General features: G+C 36.2%; 1 protein-coding gene across 1 annotated transcript in view; it reads left to right on the top strand.

The window, feature by feature from the left end:
• TRDN (triadin) overlaps positions 1 to 24304 on the top strand; it is a 169205-nt gene that overhangs the window by 19842 nt on the left and 125059 nt on the right. The window contains exons 2-3 of the mRNA XM_038132155.1: positions 17540 to 17749; positions 23815 to 23862. Of these exons, the coding sequence (XP_037988083.1) occupies positions 17540 to 17749; positions 23815 to 23862 (258 nt within the window). The remainder of the gene's footprint in view (positions 1 to 17539; positions 17750 to 23814; positions 23863 to 24304) is intronic.

Genomic DNA, 24304 nt, shown 5'->3' with positions numbered 1-24304 from the left:
TGCCTTTTATTCTCACAATGGTTGAATCACTTTGAATAGAACTAGAACCGTAGTGGTGTCTCATCAGCTGAAAAACAACAGTACATATTCTGTGTGAAAAAGCACATATTTTGAGTCTTTTATTAACATTTAGTACCTTTCTGATTTACTTTTAGTTGAAGCAACATAACTTTTGTTTTAGCTTTATCACTTGCTTAAATGCCAGGGCCATGAAGAGGGAAGATAAGGAAATAGTGAACTATTTTATTCTTCAGTGATTTTATAACCAGAATTTAATGAAGACTTTTTTTTGGACACAGATATTAATAATGTGAACTTCCAAACATACAGAGTACTAATTTTCTGTGGATCTCTTGTACAAATATCATTTTAATGGCTGGTATGCTTCTGAAGGTATCATCAGAATTATTCTGTATAAAAGTTACCTGCCAAAATATCCGCTATATGAATTTGCAAATGCTTCAACAATCTAATTCTTTTTAATCTATGCTTCTTTCTGAAAATAGTAGCTCCTGACTAAAGATGATGTGTGATGCAGACTTGTTATCAGCATTTCCAATACTTGATCATGGGAATGGTGACTTTAACAAGCCTTTGATGTCGAATGGTCTTCTATGTTAATTTGCGTAGTGGTTTACTAGGGAATAGCACCTTCTGAAGAGTAAATACCAAAGAGACCTACGTTGCGGTGCTCCAGGTCTGAACATTTCCAAATGGATTGAAGACCACCTAACCTATGCATGCCTACTTGTGATCAGGGAAAATGTTACAGTTCTCTCTTATAACACATATCTCATGGATGTCCCTTAAAAACTGATACTGCTCCTGCCCTGATCCACAAGATGAATAAAAAGAAACTGTTGATCTGGACTGTTGTTCAGGCTCAGCTGTATGTCAGGCGGATGTCTTATTGTCACAGTTTCCAGTGATGTAAGAACCATAAAATCACTTAAGCTTTTCTCCACTTACCTGTCAGAAGTACCCTGCCTGTTCAGGTCCTGAGGAGTGCACAGGATGCTGTGCAGTATGTAAGTAAAGTTCTTTAAGATCACCCTATAGAGTTTATTCCACACTTCCTACATAACACTTGGCCTAAGGTCGCAATAAAGCACTATCTTAAACAAACAAAAACCCCAAACCAACCAATCAACCAAACCAACCAAACAAACAAACAAAACAAAACAAACCCACCAAACCAAAACAACACAAACCAAGCCCAGAAAAATAATTAGTACAATGTCTTAAGTCCTTTCTTTACTTCATATTGTGAATGCTACTCATTATTATTCATTCAATTATATTAGATACATTTTGTGTGTTTTCATGTCTTTCACCATAAGAGTTTAATAGCTCTATGAATGTATTGTAGCTCTGGGGGCATTGATTGTGTTAGTGAGAGGAAGATTATCAGTTACATGACCACAAGAATATAGTAAATGTAAGCTGTAAGGCTGAAATATTGACTGTAAAGTAAGTGTTAATTTTCAATAGATGTGAAAGTATGCATTTTTTATTTATTAGCAGTTACATTATTACAGCTGAAGCTGCACTCTATTGATATAATAGAAAAGGAAATTAATAAAGAAAGGTTAGATGATGAATAGGCCTTTGACTAGAATGTAACAGCCAGCAAAATCTTGCAAACATGTAGGCAGAATAACTAAGTCACTCTCAAAAGCTTTATTAAAAATTTAGAAAGGACCATCAACGTCTGCTGCAGAGGACATCTCTATGTCTTTTCATTATACTGGCAAATTTCTGAGTTGAAACTGCTGTACTAATACTAGAGAAATATCAGACAATGGCTTGAAGGTTTCCTGAAATTAGAAAGCAGTAGTAGCTTAGGTATTCTTAAAATCCAAGCAGGAAAAGTTCCAGGAACTTTACACATATGCTGAATGTGTAGAAAAGCTTAAAAAAATACCTGAAGAGGACAACTACACTCATGGGAAGCCTGTGTTATGTTTAGTTTAGAGGAGCAGTAAGCCAGAAGTTAGGAGATTCCCATTGCTTCTTTTTTTTCAGAATGAAAATAATATGGCCTTGCAAGGAGTGTGAACTGGAGAGAAGATAAATATTAGCAGACTAGGGGCAGCTAAATCCAGGTTTGAAGATCTGTAAAAATGCACAAAATACAATTCCACAATTTGAATATGATGTGAGACTATGTGAAGATTTAGTAAATAAGGGAACATTGTACTTACATGGACATGTTTGAGCATAATTAGAAAACTTGTGAGCACAGGACAGGTTGTTTGGGAAACAATACCAGCTACCATCTCTATTTCATCTGTATGAAACAAAGATATTTCCTGTCAGACAGAAACCATTGAGACAAATATGCATAAATATCCTTTTTATTATTTATGCATATTTGTCCTAATTAGGGCAAACATGCAAAAAATATCCTTTTCATGGTTGAACTTCAGGCATAGGTATGCAACTTTGTTCTTGTCTTCTCCTATCCCACCAACAGTCAGAGAGCAAAGCACAAAATAACGAAGGTCAAGGCAAGATGCCAGGAACATTATAGAGGTCCTGCAAGTGTCTGATGTCCACGCAAGGCTCTCAAGCTGGGTGGAAACTTTGCAGCACCTGCTGTTACTGTGGGCTAGGAATACTGGAGCTATATGGATCTGCTCTACGGAGAATGTGGGGAGGTGTTACAGCTTGTGAAGCACGGCTGAATGTCTTTGTGATGACTTTGTGCATGTTTACAGCAGATGCTAAAGATTAGTTGATTTAGAATCCATGGGAGGTAATAAGGAAACTATCATTCCAAGCAGGTCAAATTTTTTCCTTGATGTAGCTCACTTTCAGATCCAGTTAGCAATAATAACATTGAGGGGCCTGCTCAAGATGGTGTTTTTTTTTTTTAACTTGAAATCAAATCTTTTGAACTGTATTGAGGCAAAGTTTTATCATTATAAATGCTTTCGGGACTGATCATCTCATTAAAACAAGTGGAAAGGTTTTTCTTCTCTTCTGAGATGTACCACTGAGTTCTGAGGACTGCTCTGCTGAAGTCTTCTTACACGGTAATTAGTCTTCCACTGCCAAATTAGGCTGAACCCTATGTCTAACATTATAAAGCAGACACAGGAATTGCGAGAGCTATGAACTTCAGAAAATTTCACATTCCAAAAATATAAGGAAATGGATTTCCCATCCATACATAGGGCAGAGAGTTGTCCACAAAGAGGAACTCAGACATTTCAACAATTTTTTTTTCATTTTCCTGCCAATGTTGACTAGAAAAGTGCAATGCGAGTCAATTAAAATTGTTGATAAATTTGCAACATTCTATGCTGTTGAGGAATCTAGAGCACAAGCCTTATGAGGAGCATCTGAGAGAACTGGGGGATATTTAGCTTGGAGAAAAGGAGGCTTGGGGGAGACCTTATTGCTCTTTACAACCATCTGAAAGGAGGCTGTAGCCAGGTGGGGTTTGGTCTCTTCTCCCAAGTAACAAGCAATGGAATGAGAGGAAACGGCCTTAAGATTTGCCACATGAGATTTAGGTTGGATATTAGGAAAAAATTTCTTCATGGAAAGAGAGGTTAAGTTCTGGAACAGGCTGCCCAGAGAAATGGTGGAGTCACCATTTCTGGAGGTCTTAAAAGATGTGACACTGGGGAACACAGACTAGTGATGGCCCTGGCAGTCCTCAGACTTCATGGCTGGGCTCTGGATAATCTTAAAGGTCTTTTCCAACCTAAAGGATTCTCTGATTCTATGCTCTGACCAAGAATGTGTAGATTGAATTTCTTTTCTAGAATTTGGAACCTTATATTAAAATAATTTTGCAAATATGTCTCTCAGTAGACAATAGTTTTTACTAGACATAAGCTTACAATTAATATATTCTTCTGGGTTTGGGTTATGTGTTTAAAAGTTTAATTTAAGCTCAGAAGTATTTTAGACATAGTCTATATGGATAGATTTTTAAAATAACTCCTCTTCTGCTTTAGGAATCTTTTTATTGAGAGAATATTTTTATATTATCTGTCACTGAACAAGGACTGTTAATAAAGTTTAAAGGACTGTTAGCCTACAAGTACAACTTTCATGTGAATAATTTTCAAAATTAAGATGGCACTTCTCTGAGACACTTAGAAACTAAACCATGGGTCTAATTTTTTTCCTCTCCTGAGGCCTGAATCCCATACTAAAAACATCCTCCTTGATTATATCTTTTATATGGATAAATTTTTACATTTTCAAAGACATAGAGAAAAAGCTATTTTTTATTTTATAATTCAGCAAAATTATACTGAAAAAATTGATATATTCACAACATTAGGAATTTGTTCTGTAGTACTATTCACAAGTTTTTGCTCAGTGAAAAAAATCTAGGTTTTTTTTTTTCATTTCTTTATATGAAGATTAATAATACTGAGTGTTATGGCATATATACTTGAAAAAAATTAATTTGGGATTTGTATCTACTCTGTCAGATGGAAAATTGAGTTAGCATCTTTTGTAGGAAACAGGAAAACCTTGAGCTGTAAAAATCAATTGATAACTGCCAATTCTTTCTCTGTAAATCACAGTTTTATAAACCATTATCATACACCAGAAAAGACTAAGCAAAGAGAATATCCTGCACTATAATATACACCAACAAAAAGCTTTAATAAACTTGCAATTCTTCATATGCTCCATGCATATTCCCATGGCCATCATACAACTTAGATGGCATTTCAAGTTAGAGTTAACATAGGAATTGGAACTTCACTCATAGTTTGCAAATGAAACAAATAGCCTTTTTAGGTGCACACATCAAAGTGTTCAAGTACTCATTTTTGCAAAACTTCATAACAGACACCCAAAAGCTGAATTTGCATTCCATAGTTTGTTTTGCCAAGTAGGAGGGGAGACGTGTGGAACTGTACTTATGCATAGATTTTAATCCAGACTTTCCTGTAATTTCAAATTTTATTTTAAATGCCACATGAATATCTCACTTCCTAATGGGAAATATTTCTAGGAATTATTATAAATATTGGCTCAATTTCTGGAGACAGATAATGTAGCCAGGTAATAATTTCTTTCATTTATCACTGGGATAAGTTAGAGACCCAAATTTCATATTTATCTGGTCTGTTGAGGTCTTTATTATCTTGTCTACTCTGCAGAGATCTGAAGAGGTGTGATAGGAAAATTCAAATGGTAAATCTCTATCCTCTTATAATAAATGGGTTTGGGACCTGATATCCAGGTCACAGACGCATGAGTCCCTCAACCAACCTCATTATGTTTCTAAGGAACTCTCTTGCTTTGTTTTATTCTTTGGAATGTAACAGCGTGAAAATTAACAATATTATATGTTCTCTGGACTTAGGTACGGGTGCAAGACAGATTCATTAATAGAGTCATTTGTTGTTAATTTATTTGTGGCTAAAACTCAGATTTGCTAACAATTTCTAAAACCTAATCATGACCTCATTTTGCAGAGATGTGTTGATTGATTTGGGCTGGCAGGAGGAAGGATGCAGAGAATGGATACAGTTACTGGAGGAATTTTGTTTTTTCCTCAGGTAGCCTTCAAAGGATCCTAAATTTTCTTGGTTTTTTTTCAGTGTGTATATGAGTTTCCATACAAACATCTGCATAAGGAGAAAAAGAGAAAAGAAAAGGGCTCTGTACGTGTACGTGAATATTATGTAGTGAGATTTGAAATAAAGTCTTCTTCTAAGATGTGATCATCTGGCATAAGATTCTATTAAATAAATCTTTGTAAAATAGTGTAAGGATTTTTCAGCTCTTGAGGATTTCAGAATACATGTTAGATGACAGGTGTGTTGTGAATATGAACCCTCAACAAAGATCAACTGTTCTCACTGTGACAGCATATCCTACATGTCTCAGCTGCCCTTAGAGATCATGCCTTTTTCCAAATAAAGATTGGAGATGAATGATATTATTAATTTAGTCTATCAAGGTTAAATTTCCACTTTAAATTACAATTTTAGGAATTGTTATTGCAAAAAGAAAATTATGAAACACACCATTAATTTTTACCTAAATGCTGAATTATATTCCTCTGTGTCAGTTTAAGATCCCTCTTGTGTCCTAAAATTGAAAGAATATTTTCCAAATGACTTTTTCAGACCAAAAACAGAAGAAAAGAAAAAAAAATAAACCAACCCAAACCCGAAGCCTTCAGATGAATAATTTCTATGATTCCCACTGCTTCCTAGAGTTCTTTTCTTACACTGAATAAAAAAAGCATATCAAAAATAATTTTGGGTTTATATTCTAGGTTATAAAATAGGATATGAATAGGATTGGAAAATAACTTTAAAATCAAGTTTCAGAAAACCTAATTTCCCTAGTATTTTAGGTGCCTATGTAGTGGGCTTGCCTTTAGCTATTCTCTAAGTATACAGATGGAGTGCTCCCGCATTTATTTGAAAATAACTCCCTGACAGAAGATAGACCTTGGTTCATCTGGTTACTATAGCTAACTACTGTCTCTTGGGAGATTGGTTATATTATTTTGTAAGCAACATAAGTTTTCTTCAGCAGCTCACTTTCAGTTTTCTCTCTCACTGACAGGATGACCTATAATGTAGTTGCAAATTGCCATTTACAGGTGAGACCTATGAGTGACATAGATGGCTAACTTGCCACAAGCATTTATTTTAGTTTTCCCCTTCTGTCAGATGAGAATTTTTTGCTCCAATTTTTAACAAAGTTTTCTCTCTCTCTGTATGTATATATATGTACTATATAACTTACCATTGCAATTTCTGTTGTTTGCTAAAAATAATTTATCTTCTCTCTCTGGTAAATGACCTGCAACCAAGTTTCCTCAGTATGTCTTATGAGCATGTACATTTAAACCATGCATGTGTTGAACTCCATATTTGAGTGCTGTAGTGACTGGGTAGCTCCATATGGAAGACTTGTCGGACTTGCACCATTACTTGCAGAGAGTATAGTAAATTATTGTTAGAACTACTTTTGCTTTCTGAATCTGTAAATGCTAGTACATTAAGACATATAAAATTGGTCCAACCTTCATAGTCATGTTAGCTTGAAATAAAAGAAATCAAGCAAATAATCATAATAAATATTCCTCAATACACTTATTTGAAAGAAAATAACAGTTCCTTCAGAAGAAGCACAGACCTGGAATAGTCTTCACAGAGTTTCTTTATACTGGTAGACTTGTCCAGAATGATGATGAGTGTGTGGAACTTACTATTTATTCTAGTAAATTTCATTATTTATTAGGACTGTCATCATTTTACAGATGAGAACAGATTAATTTTTTTCAACAATAAAAAATAAGTCCACATTTTTTTTTCTAATCCCTTCTGAATATTTCAAGGATTTGTAGACTTGAGTTTCCAAAATCTAATAACAAGGGGACTGCACACAGTGCTGTTGCTTCAGAAGGTCTACTGCTATTTAGAGATAAATGGCAATCGTTTTTCTCCAACTTTCATTTTGACATTTTAAAAGATAAGATGTACCTCTCAGCTTATATCAACTCAGAAGTGTGTCTAAATATCCCTTTGGCATCTCTTTCTGAAATGTCAGATTGCTAAGATGAACAGGAAGGTAAAACTTTTTACTGTTTCAGAGCACCAATTTATTTCCAAAGAAAGGAAGATATTTCTACCGATCAATAAAAAAATTCAGATGTGGAATGGAACAAATAATGCCTTTTTCAGGCTGCTGCTAGTTTAGGATTGAGTGTTGAGAATTCAGTTGCATTCTTATCTCATCCGCATACTGAGAAGCTAGAAATGAAACATTTGATTTTTTAAAGAATCATATTTTTAAGACAATGTAAAAAACATACCAAACTGAAGAGATACTTAAAAGAGAAAAATGTAAATTTCCAACTTTCAGATCATGAAAAGGTGAAATCTGGTGCATTTTAGAAAGGAAGCAACTCTGTGTTCTTTTTCCATATCTTAGTACCTATTTTAAACTGCAGTAAATTGCATTTATCTTGTTATTATCAAGTGCACATCCTCCAGTTTTTATTCTATAAAATAATTTATCCTATTTTTATTGCTATTCACTTTTGTGGTCTGATAAGGGCTTAAGAAATTATTACAAAAAGTGATATAGTTGTAATTAAAATCTGTAAAATTTTTCAACAAAACATCATCTTTTAAGGCTGGTCCTCATGTCTTCCCTTGCTATTATTTCTAAAATAATTTCAGGTATGAATTATTTCAGACAGGTTCACAATAGAATCAGTCATATAAGACTAACAGCACGGAAATTTTTTTAATTACTGCTAATGCCTTCTTTGTCTGAGGTACTGGAATAATCAGAATAATGTAAAAGCTTGCTGAAATGCATATGCACGCAGGAAACAATCCCACAGAGCAGAAGGTTAAAGCTCATATCAGCCTAAAGTTCTTTAGAAGCAATTTTGGAGTGATGAAATTTTTACACTTCCTTGCTAAGTTACGAGACAAGATTTCTTCTGCTTAATTTGAAGTGTCAACCAATGCTCTACTAGAGTATGAAATTCAAATATGTAAGGAAAGAAAATTCAGCTCCAAATCTCTGAAGTTCAACTTTTAGTGTGATTTAGGGTTCATTTGGTATGAACTTTCAATGGGATGTGGACACCTAAATCCTTCAGATATCTGCTGACCTAACCAGGCACTCTGAAGACAAAGGTTAGAAGTATATCAGCTGAGAGGGAGTTTACTTATTTTACTTCTGATTGTATTTTAAAGCACAGTGGAATTTAGGTCTGGCTGAAACTTGTTTTCACTTCCCCTACTTGAAGTTCTCAGATTGTTTCAAGACATCTGCACAAATAGGTAGATCTTCATATGCAATTTATCTAATTCTACATTTCTTACTGTGGCCCATTCCAGAACAAGCGATAGCAAGGATTAATATTTTTTCAACAGGACCCAGTGATGCATTCCTGAAAAATCAAGTTTCTTTCCTGCAAGGGAAATCTGATTGGAGCAAAGAGACCTTTTTGCAGTTATGCATATCTTTTCCTTTCCAAAATCTTCCAGTTATCTTTTTTATCAGTTACAGTGCTTGCTAGAACAAACTGATTTTTTTTTTCCAGCTGTGCTTCCCAAAATTTCTTCCCTACTACCACATTCTGTTCTCTGAGATTTTCTAGACAAACCATCCTCTATTGCTACTGCTTGAATTTCTCTCCTTGATTAGTAGGGAGGTAAAGTCCAAATTTCCTTCAGGGAATTCTGACTCCTTTTGTGCAGCAAAGGTCCAAATCTATCATTTGAATCTGCATGGCAAGGAGTTAACCACGTATGTCAACTTCTTACATGAGGTACAACCAATCTTTTATATACACAAAAGTTTTTTTAAGACAATCTTTTCAGCTGTCCTCAGGGAAAAATATCAGATATATGCATCCAAATAATTTTAGCACATGAAAAATGAAGGTTTGAAAGTATCTTCTCTTTTTCAGCAGCCACTGTTGAGGAAAAAGTTTTGTTTTAAATGCTTAGACTCTGCCCTGCCAATATACTTGCTCAGCATTCAGGGAAATGAAATAAAGAAAATTCCTGAGTCAAAGATTGTATCTTCATATTCAAAAGCCCTTATTCCTTACATGTAGTTGTCCAGTCACTTCTGCAACCTGTTGTACATCACTGGAAAGTAATTTTCTGACCATACAGCTATGGAGGTTTTCTAGTTAGTATTAGTGATTTTCGACTGAGATCCTTTACTTTTTTTCCACATAGCCTGTGGTAGTGTACTGTATCCGTACTGGGTTTTCATGGAAAGATTTTGGTAGTGGGGGAGGATTCAGAGGTGGTTCCCGGATGAAGTTGCCAGAAGCTTCCCCCATGTTTGACAGAGCCAATATCTTATGGCCCCAGGATGGACTTGCCACTGGCACTGATTCCACCATGATGAGAGCATCACCTCTGAGATAAAAGGTTTAGGAAGGGGAGAAATAAGAAAAAAAAAACTTCAGCCAGAGAGAGGAGGGAGACTAAGTGAGAGGAACAGCTCTGCAGACTGCAAGGTCAGCGACTGAGAATGTGCACCAGACACCTTCAGCCCAAGGTGCAGCCCATGGTAAGGCAGGCTGGCTCCCTGCAGTCCTACAGGGGAGCAGATATTCACCTGCAGCCCCTGGAGGACTCCACACCAGGGCAGGTGTGAGCCCACCGGAGGCTGTGAGCCCATGGGAATCCCATGCTGGAGCAGGCTCCTGGCAGAAACATGACCCTCTGGGGAATCAGTGCTGGAGCAGCCTTTTCCTGAAGGGCTGCACCCCAGAGAAGGGACCCACCCTAGAGCCGTTTGTGAAGAACTACAGCCCACAGGAAGGCCTCAAGTTCGAGAAATTCATGGAGGATTGTCTCCTATGGGAGAGACTCCATGCTGGAGAAGGGGAAGAATGTGAATCCTCCTCCTGAGAAAAAACTGCAGCAGATACAGCATGTAATGAACCAACTGACCACAACCCTCATTCCCTCTCCCCCTACAGTCTGTGCAGGATGCAGAGAAAATTTGAAATGAAATTAAGAGAGTGACTGAAAGATTTAGATTATATTTCTAATTACCAATTGTGATTGATTCCACTAATTTCCCTAAGTCCAGTCTGTTTTGCCCATGGTGATAATTGGTGGACTGATTTCTTCCTGTTCGTATCTCAACCCATGAGCCTTTTCTTACATTTTCTATTCTCTGTCTAGGGAAGGAGAGGAGTATTATGTCTTTGGTGAGCACCTGGCATCCAGCCAGGGTCAACCCACCACAGTATCCTAAGCAACTGCAATTATTACAATCCCAAAATATATGCCACATGTTAGTAAACAGCATTAAGGGTTTCTAGTTTTCACCCCCATAGTGGTGCTATTAGTATTATTTACTGATACTGTATGAGGTACACCGTTTCTTTGGACTTGATAATGAAATGGCTTGATAGAATGTATCTTTTATTTTAAAAACTGCTTATTGAAATCGATGAAATGAAAAGATTGGTGTACATAATTTCTTGGACAATGAATAGAAAGATTAATACTATCTACTTCCTGAAATTATCAGATGTTCTGCATTGATCAAAAATAAAACCAATGCAGATATAATAAGAGAAAAGGAAATTAAAAATGTACACAGCACCAACCACCATAATAATTATAAGTGCCTTCTCTAAATCCAATCATTCAGCTAATTTTCATACACCATCTTCTCCGTATTCCATAACCTCTATTATATTCCTTTTGTCATGTAGAATTGGTTGCTGCATAATCTCCAGCCCTGTTTTCCACATTTCATAAAGATTATTACATTTTTATAACTATCAGTCACCAATAAATCTGCATATGTTTTCTCATATACAGTCCCAGACACAGCTTTCTAAGCCTCTAGTCTCCAGCAAGACTACCTTAAAGTCTGAGAAGTTGTGAATATATAGTGGTGTTGAGAGGTTTTTTCTCTTTGCACTTTAACTATATAAACAGTAAAGGAACACTTTGGTACATTGTTTAATGAATTTAAAAGTGTGTAAATTCTGGTATCAGTTGTGAAACTCCATTTATTTCTTTTTCCATTTAGGTATTCCAGAGGCCTTTGTTCATTCATATATACAGAGATATAACTTGATACAAAATAGAAGAAATTGCTGAATGTCAGTAATTTCAAGAAATGATTTCTGCTGCATCTCTAAATAAACTAGCTTTCCTTAAAATTTTCACATTTCTGTTCAAAAGCTTGTAGAAACTTGTCCATGCTCCAAAGACCTACCCTAGTTGCCCATCACCCATTTTTGGCTGCCCTGTGGATCATTGTCCTACTCATAATCTGTTGCAGATAACAGTGAGAGTGAGGAGCTTTCAAAGATAAACTCAATTTGCCTATTTAAGTTGTCTTTCCCTGTTTCTATCTCCTTCTCTGTGTTAGAAAAAGTCTTGTATCTATATTTCCATGTATGTCCAGTAGAAAAATCATGATCTGTGTTAGTCGATCTAGCTGAGTTTCAAACCTATTGAAGTTTTCCAGGGCTACAGATCTTCCACAGAAAATGGTTTTAAATCCACTTTAATTGCAAGCTTTAGCAATATTTGGAGGATATCAAATGGTTTTGATCAGCTGCAGTGTTCTTGCTCTTTCTCCTCTGAAATAGTCTGCACTCTGTTGGTTGTTGTCCAGTATCTGCGTTTTTGGCCCCTGGTGCTGGCCAGATAAGATGATAGAGGTTCTCTGTTCAGTGCATACAGTGGGTCTTGAAGGTCTCTCTTTTCTCTGCTCAGCCTTTTGTTGTCACATAAATATATAAACAAGACAAAAAAACATTAAAAAAGTCAATTGGTTGCTTTAGGAAAAAAATATATTATTACTAATATTTTTTGTAAGTACTAATTATTGACCACGGAAATAATTAAGTCTTTTCCTTTGTGTTTGTATAAGCCAAGGAAGAAGAAACCCTAGCAGAGATATTGAAACAAGAGGATGTCACAGTCAGGCATAAGTATCACCTGAATAACAGGTGTAGGTGTAATCCTTTCATGTGCTAGAAATCATTTTCCTCACATTGGGGAAAGAGTGGTTATTATGATGCCTGCAGGTCTGTGGACCCACTAAGGGTGATGCGCTGAGCTTGAAAAAATGCAGCAGATTATCTTATATCCATTGCCCACTTCTTCACTGAAGGGTTCTAATCCCTTGTCCTCTTCTCCCTGCGGTGCCCTACTTACTGTAGGCTGAGACTCCTGCCTGCCTGATCCCAACAGTGCTGGGTTGATAAGGTCACCAGGTTAAAGCCCAAGGCTTGAGCTGGTGCTTAACATCCAGTGTCGATTTTTACAGCCATTTTTTCTCTTTCCTGCTTCCTTAATTAGTATTTAAATATTCCAAGTGAAGTGGAATAGGTCAAACAGAAGCCATTAATGACCTGAATCCAGAATACTCTATAGCCTGTTTACTGGAGTGCTCATCTGGGGAGTACAACAGCCATGACAAAATCTACCAGCTCTCTCATTTAGAGCAGACTGCACTGAGGTTTCTCACATCCCAACTGCATTGCCCTAGCAACAATATTATCATTTAAAAGTGAACAACCTTTTATTTTTTTTTTTTAGTATTGTAACTAGCCCTTTGCTTTTAATATGCCTAGCCTAGCCTTAAAAAGGCATTGCACATTAAATATTTTACTTAATTTTTTTGTCCTATTGGCAGAATAAGATTGTTATAGATAAAATAGTTATGAAGTTACGTAAATACAGAAAATTACTCTTTTCGCCTGAATGCATATGATCAGAATTGGTTTATTTATTAGTTTTTGATGTTTAGTTTTGTTTTGTTTCATTTTTCTACTAGAGCAGTAGAAGGTGTAGCAGTTGAACTGTAAAATCAAGTCCTCATCCTTAACCATGGACTCCTATGCTTACTAAGTTTTAAGGAGATAATGCCTCAGCCCACAAATACAAAGAGTATTTTACCTAAGCTGCCAGGACTACAAGCTTACTCTGGATTCTGAAAGTCACATGGTGTTCTCCTCAAAGTTGTCACCAATTGTCAAGGTTTATTTATATTTACAAGACCTTATGGATCTTCAGATTGTATTCTAAGTGACAACTCTGAAACCAGAGGAATAGTAAGAATCTCAGAGTTTTAGCTGCTTGGAATTTAGCAAATCAATCTGTTGATGTAAAGGTGACATTTGCGACCTGATGGGGCAGTCCTGTGTGCATGAGAAATTGTGATGTGCAGTCAGAGGTATATATCCCTGGAGTAATCTTTTTATAGAAATATATATATAACTTTTTAAAGTTCCCATCCTCATTGAAAATCAATACCAATCACAACCCAAAGTGCCAAGAGGCTCTAGCAGACATGTGGCGGTGGATTAAAATTGGATGGCTGAAATTGTAGCAGCCTTCAGCTGCGCCCTCCACTCCTGTGATGGATGTTGCCTCTCCCAGAGCAGGGACAACTGATCTGCTCATGAATCTCCTGATCCACTGCAGTGCTCATTGAAAGCAAACTGACTTGGATTCAGGCTGGCTGTAATATGGACACAGAAATTTGTCTTGAGAGAGAAAATATTTATTATATAGAGGGCAAGCATACTTAGGAAATTTCAGCAATCTGATTTTAACCTGCTGCTGAATGACCTCTGCTAATTGTAAATGTAGAACTCAATAGGCTCCATCAGGTGATTTTAAAGCAACAAAAATGCCTGTTCAGGTGCCTCAGTCCCCCACTGGGCACCCGAATCTCCACTGACCACTTGAGCAGGAATTCTGCTTTAACTTTGTCGCTTTTCTGAGAAAAGGGGGAATCATTGCTGGCTGAACTGATGAAAACATTGTAGATTCATCCCCTTTTTCTCTGCTTTCTAGCTTCATAAATATTATCACTGAAGGTTTGCAGAGAAAGTTAGAACTGGTAGAAGGTGGACAGAAATGAACAGAGCACCTAGACGCCTGAAAGCAAGAACGAGGCAGAGAAAAGCACGAGGATAACACCTTGGGTACTACAATAATAGAATGCTTGTGGAGAGAGGGAGATCATCTCAGTGCTACTGCCTCTTCATTTCGGAGTCATGAAATGATGATGGTATCAATATACAATCCACTCTACATGAGATTATGTAGCAACAAACAATGTCTTTCTCAGGAGTCATCAGATAAAATCCTCCAGTCAATTTTGTTTATATAGGTGTCTAGGGACATAAAAATTTAATTTCTATTTGCTTTAGGACATCCTGTCTGGATTTTTTTTAGGCAGTTCCAAAGTTACTGTCCTGTGGATTTTGCCTGCCAGTCCTGTGAGAATGTCTTTGATAATGTAAAGCATTTAAAACAACACTAGAAACCTTTCCTAGGCCCCTGAATCACACTGCAAGCACCTGTATCAGGAACCTCCAGCAGTATAACAGTATTTTCCTAGCTTGACTTCCAGTCAAATTTGAATCAAGAGCTGTTCACTCACACTTTAATGAATGCGATGACAGTGATTTAATTGTATAATAACCTGAGTTTTTAAAGGGAAATCTACATCAACAGCCAAAAGCTTGTCATAGATAACCTTCTAGCACACTTGAGCTCTCTCTCTGCAGCATTGCTCTAAATGATAAATCATCAGTCACTATTTTCTTCACCACAGAAGACACATAGTGGTCTGAGTGTGAAAAGTTAGGTGTACTAAATAGGAAGGAACTATTTTTACATAACAAAAAACCTAGAGGAATGATCCTTTGACTGGTAATTATAAGTCAATATCTGTATACACACATAGAGTTTTAATTGTTTGTATTATAACTGCAAATATCTGCCACTAGGATGTCCTTGAAGACATGCTGAGGTACTAATCAGATTTGTCAAGATGAGACAGTACCTTTCTATTCTCTCTTACACATCATAAACTCTGACTGATATCCCCAAGGGGAAAAAATGCATAATGTGTCATTTATGACCTGTTACATGCACAAATTACTTGCATCGTGTATGCAGTAAGATGACAAAATGCTATTGATTTTGAATTTGACTTAGGAAGCTGATCTTTATTCTTAGTTGTCACTTGGCAGATTTTTCCTCCTGCTCTGAATTGATTGATCTAAAATTTTTGTTTGGAGAAATGGAAGCAGTGATGGTTTTACATTTTTTTAAAAATTGTATACATACTGTCCTAGGGGATAGACATTATTTATGAGCAGAATAAATATTCTATAAATAAGAAAAAATTTCAAATAAGTAACACAAAACATGTAATATGGCAATCTTGTTTTGCTTTTACAACTCTGCTGTGTAGCAGAGCAGTTTTTCAGAGCTTGAGGCAAGGCAGTGATCAGTACCAAGATGCTTATGCAGAAGCAAAATTAAAAGGCAGAGCTAAGGCAACTACTCATTAATACAATGCACTGCATAATAAAATTTTATTGAAAAAGAATTCTAGGACAGATGAAGACATGAATTTGAAAAGTCAACATATATGACAGATTAAGAATTAGGGAATCTCTTCCAACAAAATTATCCTTCCCAATTTTGTATATTTTAGTCAGATGCATAATGGGGTATTTCAGTATCACATTAGGATATTGACATTCTACAGGAAAGGAACAAAACCAGTATTCATTAGCATAAGGATCGGCAGATTTGTTTGGGCAAAATAGGAAGGAAAAAATGTATGTATATATGGTAATTTTAATGACTTTATCCTTTCTTCATTTATTTCTTTAAGAATATAATTGTTGTGATTCTTAAAGAGAGTCTAAATAGAGATTGTGATGGTAAGTATTGGAAAGTCTTCAACACTCGTACCTTAGCTCCAGCAAAATTTTTTCAGTGCCTATTTGTCATTTTCTATGTCAAAAGTGAAATTGAATCTGCTTACCTTCATCTAGAGAAACTCTGTCACACAGAAAATGTCATTTTTGTAGGTTGAATCAACTGTCACAGAAGAAAAACAAAAAGCAAAGATCTGCACAAACCAGGTGCTACCTGATTCCTTCAAAGTTTAGATGTCTGTATGGGCAAGTCTATTAAATAATTGAAATTAATTGATGCAAGTTGGTGTCAACAACCAGACCAAGAACATGTGTAATATGTCTTCGAAAATTTTAAATCTAACATACAAGAAGATACTGCAAACTAAGTGGGGATACTGTGGTCTTCTACTAGCTTGAACTGTGGTGTTCAGAATACTTTTACTATTGTTATTGTATATAAAGGGAAAAAATGTACCTCCCTAGATTGTTTAGGTTATCAAAATGTATTTTATGAAGCAGATTAAGTTGAGAACATTCAAATATGGTTAGGTTTCAAATATGGTTCAGGTTTACCATAGTTTTGGTTTGTGTACAGAATTAACATTTATGCCCAGAATTAGCATTTTTAGTATTTCAGGAAGTAGATTAAGTCACTACTGTTACTGTCCATTACATAGTTAATGTGTGTCAGCTGGTCACTTAGCTAAGTAACATTCACCTTCCAACCAGCTTTTTATTACCAAACCTATGCTTTCTGCAATCAAGTCTGCCTCGCCATTGTAACTCTTGTTTCTTAGGAGATCATTTCATTGAGTAAAAAATTCCAAAAACAAAAGTATTTAAAAATCAGCTACAATCTTATTCACAACTTTTAAGGATCCTACACATGGAAATCATTTGTGTTTCTTTCTGTTAGATGAAATGAAGTATATATATATTTCTATTGCTACTGATACATGTCCTTCACAGCAGAATTCCAGCCAAACCTCAAGTGGCATAGATGCATTAGCTCCATTAAAGTCAATGGAAGTTCACTTAATCACATCACCTGAGAATCTGGCCTACAGCCCGTAACAAGACAATCCTTTGGAGGGTAATAATATTTTATGCTTTCATCAATCACTCTCCTAGGCCTGTAGCTATTTGTGGCAGACTCAAAAATGTCACATAAAAAAAAGGCTGGTTGTGACTATTTCTTCCTGAAAGTCCAAGAGCCTTTTTTAGTAATAAAATGTTTATAGTTATTTTAAACATTCTGATGACAAAACAATTTCAAAAGAGCATTCATATTCTTGATTTTAAGGCTCCAAGTTGTTACACTGTTTTCCTCTGTTTTGTCTGTTTGTGTAGGACACATGTCTACAACCACGACGATAATAGATGGTAAGAACGGCTCCGTTCCTTCGTCATCCATGAAGGTGGGCAAGAAGTCAGTGACAGAAGACCTTGTGACAACGTTCAGCTCTCCAGCAGCATGGCTTCTTGTTGTTGCTCTGATTGTTACCTGGTCAGCAGTAGCTATCGTAATGTTTGACTTGGTGGATTACAAAGACTTAGCAGGTAAAACTTAGCATATTCTTTTTGACACCTTGTATATTCAAATTTAAACATTTATTAAGCAGCATTTATTAGACAAATATGCCAGTGTCTCACGTCCTTGGGGACAGCACGTCTCTGCTGAGCTTACCAAGAGAGAAGATGTTGTGAGAAATGTCAGAACACACTAGTGTACACCTCATGCACCTTTATAATTTAAGTCTCTCCATTTTGCAGCCCATCCTCATCCTGGAAAATGAATATGTTGACAGTAACACAAATTATGTATGAGCATGTAAGGTCAGATTTCTGTTTTCCAATTCCTATATAATTTTTTTCCCTAGAAAAATGAAATTAGTATTAATTCATATTTTCAGGCATAAAGTCTTTAATAGTTGCCTTGAGTATTCTGATATTTGCTTACACAGTTCAGTGATCAGAAAAATGTAGAAGAACATGCTAACCCTAAAACTGATCTTCAAAAACCATAAGTACAGAGGGCCAGAGTCTTAATATTAGCTAAGATACACCTTTGTCTTCAATAATCTAGCCTAGTTTTAAGACTTGGCTAGATAAATGAACAAGATCTGTTCAGCTTTAGGGTATGTATTGATTACTGCGGGCAAAGACAAAAATGAAGTAGATGGTACAAGGTGTGATTCTAATTGAGGAACAGGAAAAAAAAAGAGCTGCAAATAAAAAGAAATATAATATTTATGCCTTTTATCTGGCAGTGATATAAAATGGAAAATAACTACCTAAGTTTGTAAAGGGTATGTAGTGTTCAGCAAGCCTTCAGCAGTAAAACCTTTGTGAGGCTAACAGCCGTTAACACTTGGGAAACATGTATGTGAACCAGAAAACAAATTATTAGGGTCCTTGTCTTCCTTAAATGAGAACTCCAGCTCTAAAGTTATCACATCTCTCACAATAATTAACTAGGAATTGAAATTCGGACTTCAGCCTTTTAATTCAAAAGAAATTGAGTTGATGTTTTGGAGTAAATTTCCTGGACGTTATTAGTTTACTGATAAATTCATAGATTTTTTTTTGTCCTGTTATATATCAATATCGACTTCAAGATTTACTTAGAAAGCTTTTGAAACACGTATAGATCTTGAAAGAGACCAACAAATCCTGGATCAATAGACATCACAGAGCTTGAAATGTGGAGAAAATGTACCACAAAACTTTCTTAAATTTTCTTCTCATCTTTCTTTGTGTTCAGAAGGACATCTCTGGAGTACCAGGAAAACATAAAGTTATTTTTGAGACATCCTTCCAAAATAAGAATCAGATTTTAGTTTGGACACCAAACTCTTGATGCTACAACAGAGAGACACACCAAGAAAGAAACTATCATATTCAACATTAGTTTTCCATGTTAAATATTAATCATCCAATCAATCAGTCAAGCAGTTAATCAAGTTCTTAATTCATTCTTGAATATGTTTTCATTGAACAGTCAAGAACCAGGGCATAACTCTGACTAAACTCTAAAACTCAGAAATTTCTGAACTTGTTATCAGGTCACACATGCTCAATAGACAAGGATAATGCTAAGCAATAAGAATCTGTATCTGTACCAGAGTCTGAAGGAAACCTTCTAAGCAGATGGAATTCTGTTCACATTGTACTAGTTAAATGAGCTTAAATCTCACAAGTGTTGATGGAAACACCAAGATGTAGAAATAAAGCAATGTTAAATTTAATCTGCAGGGTGAGTTTTTATTTGGTGAAGGTCTCTGAGAGATACTTCAGTATTTAGAGTTCATGAGTTCGTTTCTTTTCCTTCCCAGTAATAGTTCTGTTCCTAAGGGATTAATTAAGCCAGCATTCAAATCAGGTCTTGGTCAAACATTAAGAGACAGAACTTCTGTACTTCTTTGGACCAGGATTTTTTAGACTGTTTTCTGTATTTACATACATATAAGAATAGTTGCATAGCTGTTATCATAACCCTTAAGTTTCCACTCCTGATTTCTTGCTTCTTTTTTGAGTTAAACCCAGTGATTTGTAAAAATACCATGGAAATAGCTGAAGATTGTACATAGAATCACATAGCTGGCATTATTGATACAAGAATGATTTTCACTTTTGGACAGTTTGCCTACAGTGAAAGTAATGCCTCCTTTTCATATAGAAAGTAGAATCTGGGGCATTTTTCTAAGTGGCTCCTTAAATCTAAAACCCAGTAATTTTTTTGTCTTGGGTATGATTTTGTTCTTTGAAAAACCAGACCGATGGAAAAAGAGTAAATAGTTATATTTGGGACTGTAAATTTAGTTTTGCAAGCATGATTAAAATTAATTTCCCAGTTTTCAAATGCAAATGAAAGATGAAAAAAATATTAAAATGTGTGCCTTTTAAATCCATAAACCACAGAAAAAAACCAGCATATTTCTCCTCAAAGAACACTTGCCTTTCATAAGCCAGTGCTTTCAATCTCTCTCCTGTTTCTCTACCTGAAGTTCCATGAAGTTCATGCTCAGAAATTATGCATAGCATCTGAATGAGGCAGGCTGTGAGAGCTGAACTCAGCCTAGAGGAGACAGGAAGGTGACCGAGGAGCAGCCTGCACATTTCTGAAGGGCAGTTAAAGAGCTGACAGAAGATTCTGATCTAGGGGCTCCTACAGGGACTTGCACTAGGTATCTGTGCCACAAATGACCGTCTCCATGGCAGAGCTGCAGCAGTGACTGCGCCGCACAGGAGTGAGCACAGCAGAAAGCAGGAGCAGGCTGACCTGGTAAACCAGTCAGGGAACTGTGTGGCTAAGGAATAGACATGGATTTTTCCCCCTGATTGCACTACAGAGCTGCTAACCTCTGGAAAATACGGGAAGTGCAATGCCCTAGATTATGAATTGCCTAGGGTACACAGAGATTCATGGAGCTCAGTAAAAACACTACACATGACCTGAGTAGGAAGTACTTTAAACTTGAACCTGAGTTTTCTTTTCCTTCAATAATTAATAATTTTACTCTCATTACCTGAAAGGCAAATAATTCCAAAAATACATAAATTATCAGTGTATGAGTTTTAGCTCTTATATATTCTTTGAGTTTATCAGTATGAACTTCACACTAGCCTCTGTGATTAGAGTGCCAACCCTTAAGTTTTGCTTCTTGATTGCTATGGTTTCACATCCTTTTAACAGTAAACTATCAAGCTTGTGAAATTTTGACAATTTATATAAGATGACATTTGTCCTGGAATGATATGAAAAAGAGATGTTTAGTTTCATCCTAAAGCAGGTGTGGTAAATTACTTTTTGCTGGCCCTCTTTGTTCAGCATTTGTAAAGTAGCTTATGGAACTGAGGGAGGCTGCAGGAGGTTAACACTTAGGGTTTAGGTAAGTGAAGTTTGATTACATGAATTCCAGATCTGCTCACAGCAAGATTTAAGATACAGTTTTGTGTAATTTTACACCTCCAGTACATGATGGTTGTAAATTCTATAGCACTCTGTATTATTGAGGAGGTGCTGGTTATGACATAAAATATAACAGGGGGGTCCTGTGTTACAGTTTTTTGTGTAAAGCTTTGCTTCCTGGGTGGTTATGTGTCAATTTGTTCAGAAGTTAGGACAGGGATAGAATCTACAAATCAGCTTTAGCTTTAGCAGTGGATTTCAAGGGAAGTATGAGACAAGAATTAGATCTGTACTGAAAGTTTCACCCCTGTTCTATCTACCCAGAAGAAGGAAATTAAATTTTGCAGTGTTGTGCTTTAGTGTGTTATGCTCATTCCTTTGAGGAATCAAATGAAAGCTTGCATTCCTATCATGCTGTATTGTACAACTAGGAACATGACTGAAATATTTCTAACGTGGTATGAAGGTGACATGCATTACAAAAGCTTGAAAGAGGAAACTACAAATCTCATGCAGTACACAGTGTGTACGAATATGGAATAATACCACATTGAAGAATCTCATATATTTTCAATATTTTCAGAAATGAAGAAAAAAGTTAATTTTGGTTTTATGTGGGCTTTGCAACAGTTCATTACTTCCATCCTCTGTGTTAGAAAACACACCTTTTTAACAGGCTTCGTAATTCATGAATGTATTTCATGCATTTCTTGTACACATAACTGGATTATACATTTTAGTTGGTAAATGCAACTCAATAATTTAAGATTATTTTAGTCCTTAAGATTGATTGCCCAGGAATCTATATTTGCTAATGGGCTAATAGAGCATTCAAAATTCTCTGCCATCTCTGTGACCAATTACAGCTAATTAACATCCCCCTAATTTCATATCCAGGGTTTTCAATATTCAGAGTAAATTTACAGTGATTTAGCCAGTCACCTAAAGGCCAGACTAAATCAAACCTAATGAAGCCTCACCAAATCTGTGAAACCCAAAATTACCTACAAAATAACATAGGTGAAAAACATAGAAAACACGCACAGACACGCTTAGCAGAATGAGCTTGCTATGTTGTTTTGATAAGTAAAAAAAAACCAAAACAACACTCTTTGTTGGGGCTAATTTGTTTTGCTCAAATAAAGAGGCTTTTTAGAGACCTGTAGCAAAGGCAGACCTTTGTGGAGGTAATGCCTTTAGGAATGGGGAGTTTACAGTGCATGGAGCTCCCATCCAGTCAGATGCTTTCTTTCATTATATATCTCTAATCTTTTTCAGTTAACGCAAAGCATCTGGCCAAATGTTGTGGGGCTTCCCGTAGTAGCTTCTGAATAAAACAGTCTGAAGTCACCATTTCCTTGCCTGAACCTGTGGTCATTTTTATTACTGCTTTGCAGTCACAGATGGATTTTGTCTGGCCTTGGGGAGTATATAATCATTATAAGGAATATACACATACATTTTTCCTCTGCAATATCATCTAACTGTAGTAACCTGGTTGAGCTAATGTTCCCTGGAAAGTTTTAGGAACTGCAAAAAGAAGAGTGTAGCTATTTTTTCACCTGTATGTTATGACTATATAAACACCAGGTTTTAAACTGAAAATATATTTGCATTTAGTCAGGAAAAAGAATGAACTCCTGGATTAGCTTAAACCACCAGGAAACTTAGTGGAACATATAATTTTTTCTTTTTCAAGCATGCAAAGCCTTAGACAAACCTCCTACTCTGAAATGTATCAAAACAGTGCTATAGTCTTCTGAAATATACTTTATACCATGTTTATAAATGTAAATTCAAAGCATGATTGAACAGCTTATCTGTTTCAAAGTTCTTAATGAAGTTCTTAATTGAATTATATAAGACTTCAATTAATGTACCTAAAACCTACAAAACATTTTTTCTCTCTTCCCTGAAAAAATCCTTTAAAGGGATTTAAGCCCAATTCCAGTTTAAAGAAGGGCTGCTCAGATGACATCTGGCTTCTCATGTTTCAGTCTGCAGCAGATTTCATAGCTGAGTTATAAACCCCTAGAAAATGAGTTTATACTGAAAAGAATGACAGTCTATGAACTATTGCAGTATTGCAAGTGCTGCTTTCATCCCAAAAGGTCCAGTGTATAAAAGATGATAAATTTTGATAGATTAAACTTTTGGAGGTTATGCAGTTGAAAATATGAAATTCCACAAACTGTCTCAATGTATAGGGAAGGATCTAAGAGGAGAATTCATGCTTAAATATGCTTCACGGGACACAAAACACAAAGCAAATTTCCAGTGCATAATGGTATCTGTGAAATTTCTCATTTTAAACAAACAAATCAAACCAGTAACAATTGCAGTGATGCAATTCTTTGGTTATTTGCTGTTGAAGAAATTGAAGTAACTCAATTAGACTCACATGTATGTGATGTATTCTTTTCAGCAATAGAATTTGCTTGTGACTTGTGAAGATACTATGCTTTGTTTGACCACGTTTTTACCTTGCTGTGATTCACACTATTATCTCACACCTACAGCATATTGTTTCTCCATTTAATGAACTCAAATTTCTGCCGCATAACAGGAGCCCCACAGAGATTAAACAACTCCTCACTTCACTCCTTAAGTGCTCCCTTTAGCCAAGAGACAACTGAGAACATTCATTATTGCTAATGGTGTTTCTTTGTTTTTTTCTTGTTGACCTTTCTGGGGTTCATGCTGTTGCCATCAGGTATAGCCACCTATTCACAGCATTGCGATGATCCCTGTTTCCCACCTGGTAAAGACCTTCTGCCTGCAGTGTTCTGAATTTGTGTGGGGGTGATAACAGAGCATGGGCACGAGCAGAGGCCAGCACACGGCAGCACTGCTTCTCAGCTAACCCCAAGTCCGCCGGGCTGGGGCTTGCAACAGCCTCTTCCTCATTTTCTTGTCGTGCTTGAAGTAGATCTTACTGCTAAGAGATGCCCCCAGCCCCCAGGAGAGTCCCAGGAAATGGTGTCAAGCTGAGGTATTAATTTTACACTTTTAATGGCCTTTATAGGGCATTACAGATGCCCTTACAGATCTGAAGATCTGTGTTCTTAGTCAGGGAACTGAACCCATAAAATGAGAAAAACTAAAGCTTCAAATTATTTTAGGTAACGTGTGTTTCAGAAAACACCACCTGATGAAGATCTGAACTATCAAATCAAAACCTTCCAGCTGATATCAAATCAAGT

This window comes from Motacilla alba, chromosome 3, assembly GCF_015832195.1.
Source record: "Motacilla alba alba isolate MOTALB_02 chromosome 3, Motacilla_alba_V1.0_pri, whole genome shotgun sequence".
NCBI classification, from domain to species: domain Eukaryota; kingdom Metazoa; phylum Chordata; class Aves; order Passeriformes; family Motacillidae; genus Motacilla; species Motacilla alba.
The sequence above is the reverse complement of the archived record's forward strand: the minus strand, read 5'-3'. Positions and strand labels throughout refer to the sequence as shown.